The sequence below is a fragment of the Passer domesticus genome, chromosome 4 (genome assembly GCF_036417665.1).
Source record: "Passer domesticus isolate bPasDom1 chromosome 4, bPasDom1.hap1, whole genome shotgun sequence".
Lineage (NCBI taxonomy): Eukaryota > Metazoa > Chordata > Aves > Passeriformes > Passeridae > Passer > Passer domesticus.
The window spans coordinates 48,765,000-48,777,943 of record NC_087477.1 but is presented as its reverse complement, the minus strand read 5'-3'; the positions used below and the strand labels follow the sequence as shown (position 1 = coordinate 48,777,943).

General features: G+C 37.9%; 1 protein-coding gene across 4 annotated transcripts in view; it reads left to right on the top strand.

Annotated features, from left to right (window-relative positions):
* Positions 1-855: 855 nt before the first annotated feature.
* GLRA3 (glycine receptor alpha 3) overlaps positions 856-12,944 on the top strand; it is an 82,695-nt gene continuing 70,606 nt past the window's right edge. For all 4 annotated transcript variants that reach the window (XM_064417736.1, XM_064417734.1, XM_064417733.1 and 1 more), the window contains exon 1: positions 856-1,288. In XM_064417736.1, the coding sequence (XP_064273806.1) occupies positions 1,170-1,288 (119 nt within the window). In that variant the 5' untranslated portion in view covers positions 856-1,169. The remainder of the gene's footprint in view (positions 1,289-12,944) is intronic.

The following is a 12,944-nucleotide window of genomic DNA, read 5'->3' as shown; positions in this document are numbered from 1 at the left end:
GTTCATAGAGCACCCCTACTTTACAATCCCATAGATATTTTCACTTTCTTCTCTTCTCCAGGTGTAGCTCTTCATGACAAATCCTTCATTTTACTTTGTTCACAAACCCTACAGATTCCCACAAGAATTTCTCAAATAACATTTCTCAATATCAACTCATGAAACCTTACCCTTGCTAAGGAAATCAGCACCTGGTTTGCCTGAAATGTTTGGTTTCTCTGACAATGTAATCATGTCACTTTCCTACTGCCACCTGTACTTGTAAGATTGTTCTGTCCCCCGTGTTCTCATGAATAACTTTCTGGTTTCTCTCTTAATATGTTCTTTCCCTTGTTCCTTTCCATAATCCCTTCCACTCTCCTTCCCAGTCAAACTTTCAGACTCTTTGGGTTTCCCTATTAGTCCACCCTATGGCTCTAGATGATTTCTTTTTTTACTGAAAAAGGCAAATAGAACAGAATATAATACTTTTTCTGTGTCAATCAGCACTGTATTTCAAAAGAGACTGAAGCACAGAGATGTATTCTCATCCCCCTATGCTCATTTCCTAAGAAAAATCCTTCCACCAGACCTACAGGCAAAGCTGAAGCGGCCCTCTTTGCCCAGTCTTTTCCGAGACCCGAGGTTCAGTGAGTTCACCAGACCTCTCTGACGGTCTCAGCCCCATGTAGGCACGGACTCCGCCGCCCCCGTCCCGGCGGCAGGGAAGGCTCTGGGTCAGGGGCCATTCTGAGCACAGCCAGCCCCGGCGGAGCATCCCCCGCGCCCGGGGCAGCCCCTCCAGGGCGCTCCTCGCCGCCGCCGCGCCCGGTCCCGCCCCGCGCCCTGCGCTCTCCGGGGGCGGCCCCCGCCCAGCCTCCCGCCCGCCCCGCCGCCGGCCGCGGGATGCGGGATGCGTCCGGCGGCGGAGCGCCGGCTGCTGCCAGGAGCCGGGGGCAGCCGGGCGGGCAGGGGGGCTCCCGCCGCCGCCGCGGCTCGGCGCCGCCGCCGCGGCTGGGCTTAGGCTCCCGCTGGGCTGCGATGCGGAGCGGCGGGGCGGGCGCGGCGGGGCCCTGCGGGAGGGCGCGGGGCGCCGCCGGGCGCTGAGGCGGGCGGGCGGGCGAGGAGCCGCCGGAGCTCTCCAGGGTGCTGGGTGCTGCCCGCCCGAGCCGCGCCGCGGAGCCCCTCCGATGCCTCCGAGAGCGCCGCTCCCGGGCTCCGCCGCCTCTCCGAGCAGCATGGCCCGGATTAGGTACCTCCGCGCGGCTGTCTCGGGGTTTTATCTGTGGGAAGCTGCGATACTGCTCAGGTGAGTTGCTTTCTTTGGCGGACTAGAGGTGTCCCCGGTCCCGGGTGTCGGCAGCTGAAGTGCCTGGGACGGGCGCGGACAGCGGCCGCGGTCACCGCCTTTCCTCACCGCGAACGCCCGGCTACCTTCGGCAGCCAGGCTGTGGGCACAGAAATTAAATGCGTGAGCTCCACGCTTCCTGAACGGCTTCATAACACTGCGCTGTCCCGAATCCCATTCTGCATTTTATAAGCAGGTTGTGTACTTCTTTCACTTGCTTGCAGATAGAGTTTTCCCTGTAAGATCTGTGAATTTTATCACTGCTTTTAGCAGGAATTGTAACATCAATGATATTGAAAATTCTTAAGGTGCAAAGTGTCTATATGTAAAAGTTACAGAAGATGATCTGAGTTGGGAATATATAGACTTTATTACTGTCAGTTCTTTTCAGCAAAAGGAAAATCACAGATTGTGTCAGGTCAGAAGTCTTGTGCAGAAGCAGAGAAACACTAGCTGAGTGTTTCAAGAGGATATGGTCTACAGAAGTTCCCTTAAGAGGGAAAGCGTTTGCTCTACTACCGACAGTCTCGGATTTGTATTATGAAAGATGGCAACATATCCATAAATTATGACCTGAGTAGAAGACTGAGGTTCATATGGCTTTCTCAGCCCAGCACGCTCTTTCTAGTCAAAGTGATGTTATTATATCAATGTAAGCATTCTTTTAACACCTAGCTCTGGAAGTGTGATGATACCAGGCTAAAATGAACCGGGGTGCTCCATGAGGGAAAACTTTAAAAGAAAAATCACACATGTAAAGAAAGAGACTTCCGTGTCATATATTCACTGATAATGCAGTTACCCCTGCTTCTTATCAACAAATATTCTAGCTCTGTATCACAATAAATAAACTATGGCATATAACATGACAGTGCCAGACTATTTTAAGAATCACATTGTTATTTGACAGACAAAAACCGAAACTTAAATTTAAAAGGAGAGATTGGGAATTATACATGTAAGGGATTTATAACCATGAAGTTAAACCAGCAGCATATATTGCCCCACAGTGATGGCACATTTCACAAGTGCTCACAGGTTTATAGCAAATCTTTCCATTTTGAAGTTAATTTAATGACATGCTTTGTATCAACATATGTAACATAAACATTTTATAACCTGATTTTATTGTAATTCTGCCAAAAGAAGAGATTTTAAGGAACTTGGTCACATGGTATGAGATTGACACTGTGAGGAAAGAGTCAATGCATGTATATTGCACTTTAAATTTTGCAGTGAGTATTTAATGTTCAGTGGAGGTAACCAAACACTTGTGTCGTGTAGGCAATACAAGCAGTACTATGCAATTATTATTCTATTTCAATGTACTTATGGAACTTATTTCTCCTCTGTATATTATTGCATGCAAATTCCATCCTACTGCTGAATTGTTCATCCTTTATTTTAACACTGTAAAAGCATTTACTCCAAGGGGGAAAAAAGCTATAAAGTCAGTTATGAAAGTCATACAGGTATTTTGCATCACATAAATCTGTACAAATACTGAATTGTTTCCAAACATATGCAGATATCTTATGTAGCATAAATTCAAACTACTCTCTTCAACATCCAGATAACTGTTGTACTGCAACTACCTTTTGCTCATAAACAGTCACTTTATGGTAATGAACATGGCTACTGTGCACATGGACTATATGGTTGGAGAAAGAGTTCAGAAAGCTGCTCAGAATCCATGTTTATCTTCCATATCAATCTCAAGATAGAGACTGCTGATGACTTTAGGTCTAGAAATAATACATGAGAAATCTGAGCCAGTTCGAAACACATAGGAATCTTCTCCATGCTTTAAAAATGGGGAAAAAGTGGAAAAAATTTAAAATATGAAAACCTGTAAAATTCTCAACTTTCCTAGGACCATTAATTCTATTTCTTTTCCATCTTAAGTCTTGTGAAGTGATTTCCATTGGAGCAAAGGAAACAGGGATTAGTAGGATGCTGCTTCCACTCTCTGTTAGACACAGACTCCTGCCTTAGTACCTGTATAATACTTGATGAGAAGATGGATGTGCTATAGACGTTTAGGAACAAAGTGGTTTATTTGCTCACACATTTTGGAATAAATGATGTTATCTTCTCTTACATTGTGCAACTTTGAAACTTTTCAGCTCTTCATTAAGAAACATTCGTGTGAGAAAACGGAATGAAACTAACAAGAAAAGCCTTCATTGTTTGTCCAACAGCCCCGAGGCTATTCAAAATTAATGTTTAAATTATATGCCTGTGAAGACGGGAAAAAATATGGTTTTCAGTGTAAATTTAGACTGGCTATTTTAATGAGTAAAGTCTCGAGATGCATGTTTAACAAGAAGAAACTTCACCTGATTTTTTTTTAATAGCTCATTTTTCATTCCACATCAAAAGATCCTTCAAATTGCAATGACTGAAACAAGATGTAGATTGGTCATTATAGGATTTAATTATTTGATCTCTGAAAGTTGTAGAAAAAAAATTAGAAGATCAGTGAGGCTGGGAAAGGGTCTAGAGAGCAAGTCTTGTGAGAAGCAGCTGAGAGAGCTGGGGTTGTTTAATCTGGAGAAAAGGAGGCTTGGGGGGACTTTACTGGTCTCCATAACTCCCTGAAAAGAGGGTGTAGCCAGGTGGGGATCAGTCTGTTCTCCCAAGCAACAAGTGAAGGACAAGGGGAAATGGCCTCAAGCTGTGCCAGGGAAGATTCACATTGGATATCAAGAAGAATTTGTTAATGGAAACGGTGGTCTAGCATTAGAATGGGCTGCCCAGGGGGGCTGTGGAGTCACCATCCCTGGAGGTGTTCAAGAAATGACAAGACATGGCACTTAGGGCTGTGGTTAAGTTGAGAAAGTGGTGTTCAGTCAAAGGTTGTACTTCGTGATCTTGAGGTCTTTTCCAGCCTTAATGATTCTCTGATTATCCATAGTTTTTCATAATATTGTGCATGTTTGTACTGTTATGTCATAGATTAACACACATATTGATAATGCATTAAGATATTTTAAACATTAAAAACTATGGTTAAAGCATATAACACCCTGGTTTATGCAATATATTTGAGGATAGAGAGAAAATCTATTATCAGACCCAAAATAAAAAAAAAATATTACTTATTAATATTGCTGCCAGTCTGAGCCTGAGCGTGATACTAAGAGGGTACAAGTGCAAAAAAGAGGCAAAATCTAGGGAAAATAATGTGGCCTTAAAAAACCTGTAATTTACTACCAGAGAAAGAAAAAAAAATCTGAGATATAGTTTGAAGTTATAATACTGTCTAAGACTAGGTATTCTCCTGAATTTTCAGTAAAGTAATAGTGTTAACAAAAAATCCTCTGGATTTGCCTGAATTCCAAAGATCATGATGAAAGCAAGATCATATTTGTAGAATAATTATGAAGATCAGATCTGTGAGTCAAAAACAGTTTCATATAACAGCTCAGAAACTTTCACAGACACCAGCACTGATCTATTAGAACTATGCTGTATCTATTTTGTATGTAGACCTGTGGGTGAGGAAAGAACAGGATGTAAAGTTATGCTGCACTATGGAAATGCAAAATAGATTCTCTTTATGTGGTATTTATTTATTCATATTAGCATAGACCAAGAATCATGCTTCAATTAGATTATTGCCTCTTTCCTTGCTCTTTTCACTACTCCATTGGACTTACATTGAAGGAAACACTATCTCAGACACATCTGCTTTTAAAAACCAGATTTTTGTGGGAAAAATGTCCATGCAACCTAACTTTTGGGCATATCTGAGTTTAAGGTTAACTGATTTTGAAATTGTTCCTGCATTTCATTGCAAATTGATTTCTAGTGAATAGGTATAAGATGCAGAAGTCATTATCCCTTAGGCCAGTATAAGTTCACTCAACTAATGAAAGAGAAAAAATACAACAGCTAAAAAATATTAATTCTGACATAGCATCACAAACATCTTTGAAAATAAAGATTTTCAGGTGTTCTAATGAAGCTTCAGTAGCTCATTAATATGTTAATAATCAGACCTACAATGATACTCAAGAAATAAAAGTGTCCAAATCAAGATGTGAATAAAAGTGTGTAAATCTACTAAAGCAAGATGACAGCACTGAAGCATAATACCTTTCCTCAGCAGCCCAGACTTAATTTGAAAGATAGTTTCTGTGGAATAAATCAGGTGGCAGACTCCAGGTCCCATGAAAAGCAGTTAGCACATCTCAGGGAGTAGCAAAGGAAGGGTAGGCGAGCTGGGAGCTCAGACTTACAGCAAGGCAGGAAGGAAGAGGATTCTGCCATAAAAGTTTGCAGTCCCACAGCACTCGTGCAGGGGAAGAACAGTTCAAAAGTTCAAATTGATGGGCAAAGGTGGTAATGAAGAGGTATGCCCAAGGTCAAAGCCAAAGGGTCAGGTCAGCAGGTCAGGCTCACGATCAAAATGATGAAGGTACAACACCGGGTGAAAGTATGCTTGCACACTAGCTTGTGCAGAGACCACAAGAATCTCCCCAGCACTTCTGAGGGTGAAAAAAAAAGGAAATACAAACACGGTTAACAGAAACAAAATTAAGTCCTCAGAGTAGAGAGGTGAACCTCTGCTGAGGGTTCTACAAAACAAACAGCTCTGTTTCAATGCTTAGTTACCAGAGCTCACGCTGAGCCCAGTCAGCCAAACTCCCGTGATGAAGGGTCCTCCCAAAAGTCTAGGAGAAGAGCATCAGTACCTTTAGGGAAGCATTGTATTTTCCAAATCTCAGACAAAAGTGACAAAAAAGGGGTTTTGTGACCCCTTATTTGAATATGTAATTCAAACTCTCTTGTATTTCAGCTCTATCAATTTCTCTTGTATTTCAACTATACCACTGAAGACACTGAAATCCTTTTGCACTAAATAGGAGTTTCTTCATGAGTATAAATTTGATTCGTGCTTTAGCTATCCATTCTTTATTTCTATAAAATCCTCATGATTTTTCTAAGTCATTATTATCTTTATAATTTAAGGAAAGGATTATATATTTATATATTATGTATATATTTTTGTGTTTATAGTACTATAACCTTTAAGAAAATTAAATAACACAGAAATTTAAATTAAAACCATTAATCTTTCAATTCTTACAGTGCTAGTGACATTTTCTTACTTTTCAACTTCTTTTAATTCATTCCCAGCCAGCTGATGGTAACAACAACTGAAAGCAAGTAATATTGTGAGATAAGTTCTGTGCTTCTGTATGATGATAAATGTAATAGCTCCTCTATAATATTAGTTTTGTCCAGACATCCTAGGAATCATGACAATCAGAGAAAATGAAAATTTTTACAAGATTAGAGCTTCTTATTTTAACAGATTCAGAATACAGACTTCAAATGACCTTACTGAGTATTATGTAATAATACCTATAGGGAATTATTCCTGCAAATCAGCTTTTCTCAAGTAATGCATGATGAAGAGCCCTTTTGTGCGGTGTTGCTCCTTGTCCTCTTTACTGCTTTTCCTACTAAACTTCATGATGTTTGTGAAAGAATTAGTGAGGGGAGATAGGAAATAGAAGATATCACTTTCCCTGGTATATAGGCATCATGAATAGGTCAAGTAAAAGGCACCATTTTGAGGATACCAAGTACCAGCAAAAAGGGAACATGTCAGAGAGCAGGAAAAAGCACAGTAAAAAGCTATGTTTAAGAAGAATGCAGGACCAAAACAGAAGGACGAGAAGAGCATCAGAAAGCAGAATAGTTTGCATTGTAAAGTCAAGAAAAAAGGGTATACTTTTTTTCTAGCATAATCCATTATTTTTTATGGCTTCTGAGGCAATATTATCCTTTCTGGTTGATGCCTTCAGATGGTGTGGTATTGGAAGTGTAAGTAGTGACAATAAAAAGAAAGAATGAGAAAAAAATAGATGGTATACATTTATACAAATATAATAAAATGCATTTCATTATTACATTTCCAGTCACATGTCTAACTAATTGCTCCAATACACATTATAGAATACAACAGCAAAAAGGGTAATAGCACCCAATCTACACTTAACTGGACTGTCCACATAATGAACAGAATTACAGAATCAATTAGGTTGGAAAAGATCTATAAGATCATCAAGTCCAACCTTTGAATGATCACCCCTATGTCAACTACATCATGGCACAAAGTTCCACATCCAGTTTTTTATTAAACATCTGCAGGGACAATGACTCCACACTCCAAATTTTTATGCAATTTTTCCATACCACATACCACCCTCTTACTTCTCTGGGCTTACCACTGATGTACAAAATGTGTGGGGACAGCAGGGAGAGTCAGGGCTATTTCTAGGTAGGAACTTCCCTTAGGAAGGTCAGTCCTCTTCAATATGGTTATTACTGAAATTTCTTTCTGGTGACATGAAACATTAGCAAAATGCAGTTTCCAAGGGAAACAGTTTGAGACCACAGAAAAGATAGAAAATTTCGAGAACACTCTGGTCTGACATGATCATGGTTACTGATGGGGTTGTTGAAATAGTGGAGCTGCACAAGCAGTGGGGTTACTGACTAATACAAATCAATGGTTAGAGGAAAAAGCAAGGCAGCAGGTTATCCCGAGGCTCTTCTGGTGAAACAATAGAGTAGAACACAGGAGTAGTACATTTTCTTAAACTGTTAGTTAGGTTGAGTTAATTGCTATTAACCTGCATGGGATGCTTAGAGTTAAAACTAATTTAAGAAAAGTATCATAAAGCAAAATTAAAACAGCTATGAAATTTAAAAAAGCAAACTCATTTTCTTCCTCTAATAAAATTCAAGCTGTAGTTACAACTACATCACCTACTTAGTACTTTTCTCTTTTTTGCATTCCCAATTTCATATAAGATAGATATATAAACATATTTAATCTAAAAAAAAGTATTGGCTTATGCTACCCATCACAGCATTGCTCAAGACTTCATATACTATGTACAGTTTACATTAAGACTCCACTATGTCTAGAGTTTATTTCCACTTCCTTATAAAAAACATTCCAAATCCATTCTACCTTTCTGAATTTTGAAAGGCAAAATATGAACTTAATGTAATCCTAGCATCTCTGAGGATCCACAAGTACCTGCAATTTCACAGATGACTTTCACCAAAGTTGGCTGTTAACAATTTTGTATGATTTTTACCAACACTTTAATTAATTTTAATTTCCCAAGTAACCACTCAACAGAAATACCTGGCTAATACAGTTATACCAGCATGGTTCTCATAGGTTTCTTTTCTCTTTTTTCTTTTCTTTTCTTTTCTTTTCTTTTCTTTTCTTTTCTTTTCTTTTCTTTTCTTTTCTTTTCTTTTCTTTTCTTTTCTTTTCTTTTCTTTTCTTTTCTTTCCTTTCCTTTCCTTTCCTTTCCTTTCCTTTCCTTTCCTTTCCTTTCCTTTCCTTTCCTTTCCTTTCCTTTCCTTTCCTTTCCTTTCCTTTCCTTTCCTTTCCTTTCCTTTCCTTTCCTTTCCTTTCCTTTCCTTTCCTTTCCTTTCCTTTCCTTTCCTTTCCTTTCCTTTCCTTTCCTTTCCTTTCCTTTCCTTTCCTTTCCTTTCCTTTCCTTTCCTTTCCTTTCCTTTCCTTTCCTTTCCTTTCCTTTCCTTTTCTACTATTATGACTTCACATTTTAGTGGGAGACTGCACTTAGGGACTATTTTGGGACTGACCTTAGGGACGGTTTTGTGAAAAGTTGGTTTATAATGTTCTGGCATAGAGTAGGACTCATTTTCTGAAAGGATCTTAAGTTTTTTTCCTGCTAAGTCTTGTAGTTTCATAAAGGGTTCAAAACTGCACTGTCCTTTATTAGATTCAGTAATGCACAGGAGAGTCCATTCTCTAGGCTAGGTAGACTAAGACGTCTTCAGGGACCAACTAAACTTCCAGGTTTGTGAGCAATATATATGCTGACTAAGAGTGACCTATTAGATAAAATAAATGTCACAAAGTGGTAAATTGCTGGCAAAAACAAAATAAACACCATGAAATCAATATGACTTCACACAATGAAGTTGTGCCTGTGTTCTAGGATAAATGTCCATTCTGTGCCTAAACACACACATAGAACTTCTGTGAAGGGATGTGCATCTGTAGGATGTTTTCCCTGAGGCTGTTGGGTCAGATCCATTACTTCTGACTCAGCAGTATTAGAACTAAATTCAAAGTGGGTAGATTTCAGCATGATGTCTGGAATACATCCCCTAAAAAACTTTTTATTAAAATCCATAATGAATTTATTTCGTAGTGCTTTATTCTGCTAGAAGAACTCTTTATGGATAGTTTCTTCCCTTTCTTTTGTTTGTTTTAGGAGCAGATTTATCAGAGTTTGCTTAAGCTCTTAATTTGCAAGAGTTAAAGTAGTATAAAAGATCTTCTTGTTTCAGTTCTTGTGCACTAAAAATTGATAGTCAATTGTTTTGAACATAGTACTGCAAGTTTTTACCACACAAAATGAATATGAAATGTCCCCACTTGAGACAGTAATCTGTGATTACAAAAAGTACAATACAGTGGGGAACTGGAAACAAGAATACTATTTGGAAGTTTCTCCATATATGTGTAAAAATTTTACCTTTTATCTTCAAAACTTATACCCAAATTCTAATACTCTGCAAATGAGCTCTCAGGATATCCCTCTCTCTTTACCTATTTCTGTTGTTTCCCTACACATATCTTTGTATCCCAAAGTGCTCAAATTTTCTTCTGTGATCAAAATGTGAGCACAAAGGCACTTGTTCAGATTTCCTAAATAATGGTTAACAGAATGCTCTTTTCCCTCCTTTTCAACAGGAGTGACTCCTTCAGGAGAAAACAGGTCTTGCACATAATAAAGCCTTCAACACTGTTGAGGAAGGGGGGCACTGCCCTCAATGCTTTCATGATGATCCAGGGAAGGGGAGAGGGTGTTCTGCCCATACCCCTCGCTCATCTGGTGGAGGATTTGTGAGGGCAGTGGGGGATCAGCTCAGGTCATGACCCTTCCTTCCCTCAGTTTATTTGGAGTTCTTCACACGAAGTTCCTAATACTGGGATGAAAATTTAAGGGGATGCCGCCATAATGAAGACTAGAAAAGCAAAGACTAAAAATGTATCTGAGGGGAAGTTTAAACACAATTTTCTGTGTGTGAAAGAGAATGCGTGTAGTGGACCAGGATAATTTAAAGGAAGCACGAAAGGCTAGCAGCACTGGGGTTTTTTAACCTTCACATTATTTTCTCTGACTTATTCCGTAAGGAATATGCTTCAGTGCATGCATTAGGAATACTGGGTTCTGTCATTATGTAGCATGAATTCTGTCACTCTCATCATCACCCTGAAGCTCAACTCTGTTCTTGTTAAAGAAAGTCTTATACAGATTTATTGCAGTGTTGATCCTGGATAGAATTAATAGAAAGAAAAAAATTACTTAATCCACATATCTCATGTAAATTAACACGGTTGGTTAAACATCACAATTCCTGTCTCACAAAAAATTCCAAAGCTCAGAAAATATATTCTGACTTTTCAGTGCATTAAAAGAAGTTGCAGAAAGCAGGAAAAATCTCCTAATTCTGTGGAAAAGATGTTCAGTCTTTGAAAATTAGAACCTGAGTCTCCAACTTCAGTTTCCATTGACATTGGAAAACTGACTGTTACTGACAAAATAGAAAGGACACTGAATAATATTCCACCCAAACTTGTCAGCATGTCATAAAACTACATTGAAACATATAAGTTTCCTTAAAACTCCATTCCATAAAACCAGTATTTTTTCTACTAGAAATATTTTGTCTTATTTGAAAACTCTAAATTATTAGTAATAGCACAGATCTACACTATAATTAGCTGGCTAGTCAGAATAAACAATTTCATAAGAAGCATTTTGGGGAAAAATACTTTATATAGTGATTTTTCAGGCTATATTCAGCTTTTTTCTAATAGAACTTTTATCAAACTTATTTCAGAGAAAAAGTCAAATCTAAACAGCCATCTCACATGCCCACTCAAGATACAGGACTGATACAAGCAGATCTTCCCTAAGGCAAACAGAATAGTGTTTCACTGAATTGTGGTTCAGCCTTCACAAATCTGGAGTTTTAATTCAAAATCAATTTTGTATCTAGTTTTGATAAACCTCAATCATTTTATTCTAATGTAAGATTTTCTGAGAAAATTTTTATGCATAGTAAAAATTAAAAAGAAGCACAGAAAAGAATCCATTTCCAGTTTTGTTTAGGGTTTACAACCCATGAAAGTAGATTTTTAAAGCAAAACAAGATAAAAAAGGAACAGAATACACATGACATTCTAATTGGCCATTAATTATGATTACAAGAAAGATTTCTCTTCTACAGATGTACACTTCAGTGAACACTGTTTCTGTTTATACTGTTGAGAGTACAGCAACCTAATAAATGCAAAGCTGATGGGGCACTCCTATAATAGTAAAAAATCCATTAGAATTAAGAAACTCAGTGATAACCATCTTCACAATTTCAAGGACATTTTGAAATATATTTTAAATACAGAATCAACAAAGAAGCTACACTCAGTAGAATTTTGTTTGTGGAATTCACAGGTTCTTCCTAGATCTAGGAAGAATTGCCTTGAGAAATAGCAGTTTACAGTCAAAAGTCTCATTTGCATTAATTTGCCTTTCAGTTTTGTCATCAACTGCATTACCATCCATTATGGTGGTGAAAGACACCAGTCAGGTCCTGTGCAAGGTCACTTGGTTAGGGGAATCATGCATTAACCACAACAATAAATGTGATTATTCAACCCTGACAGCTTTTATAGAATATCTGGTATAATAACATAGAATATTCAAGAAATTATTTTAGTTGGTAATTTTGCAATCTATCCATTACAACAATAACTTTTCCGCATTCTTTAGTGAATACACAAATTACTCTTTATAGTAAGAGAATAATGCAAGTTCAGACTACTATAAATAAGTGCCTTACAGATTCTGTAATATTTTTAAAAATATTCCACGCCTTTTAGCCAAGTACAATCTATCAAAAAAAAAAAAAAAACCCAAACAAAACCAAAACAAAGTTGATTCAATTTGAAGAAGATCTAACTATTTTTAGTTAAAAATTAAATTTGTCAAAACCTAAACTCATTTATTAGGTCTTTGGAAGAGTGAGAGATTTGTCAGAATTTGAGTATTTGAAATATACTCTGCTCCTCTTTGAGTTAGCTTTTTCTTTCCCCAAAAGTAGGCTGAATAAATTAAAAATGGCAAGAAACTAAGACCTGAGTTTAGATCATTTATAAAAATAGTCTATACAGCAGGCTAAAAGAATATTAAATAGGTGCTTCTGGGAAAACAATGAAAAATAATCAGAACAAACCTAATTCATAAAAAAAAATTAAATCATATGTTGCATTGCTGAAACTGGAAACAATAAACTTGTTATATACAGCCAGGCAAAATTACAGAGACAACCTGCAATTTGCTTAATGCATATTTTAATGAAGATAGAAAGCCTTGCCCATAAGATTATGAAGAATGCTGACAAATTAGTTTCCTTCTTTTACCCTAAGGGATTTTTTCCCTAAGGAAGGTGCAAAACATTGTGCTTATATGTATGTACCAAGTCACAAACAAAAAAAAATTGATATAAATTTAACATTATCTAGACTATAATATATTAC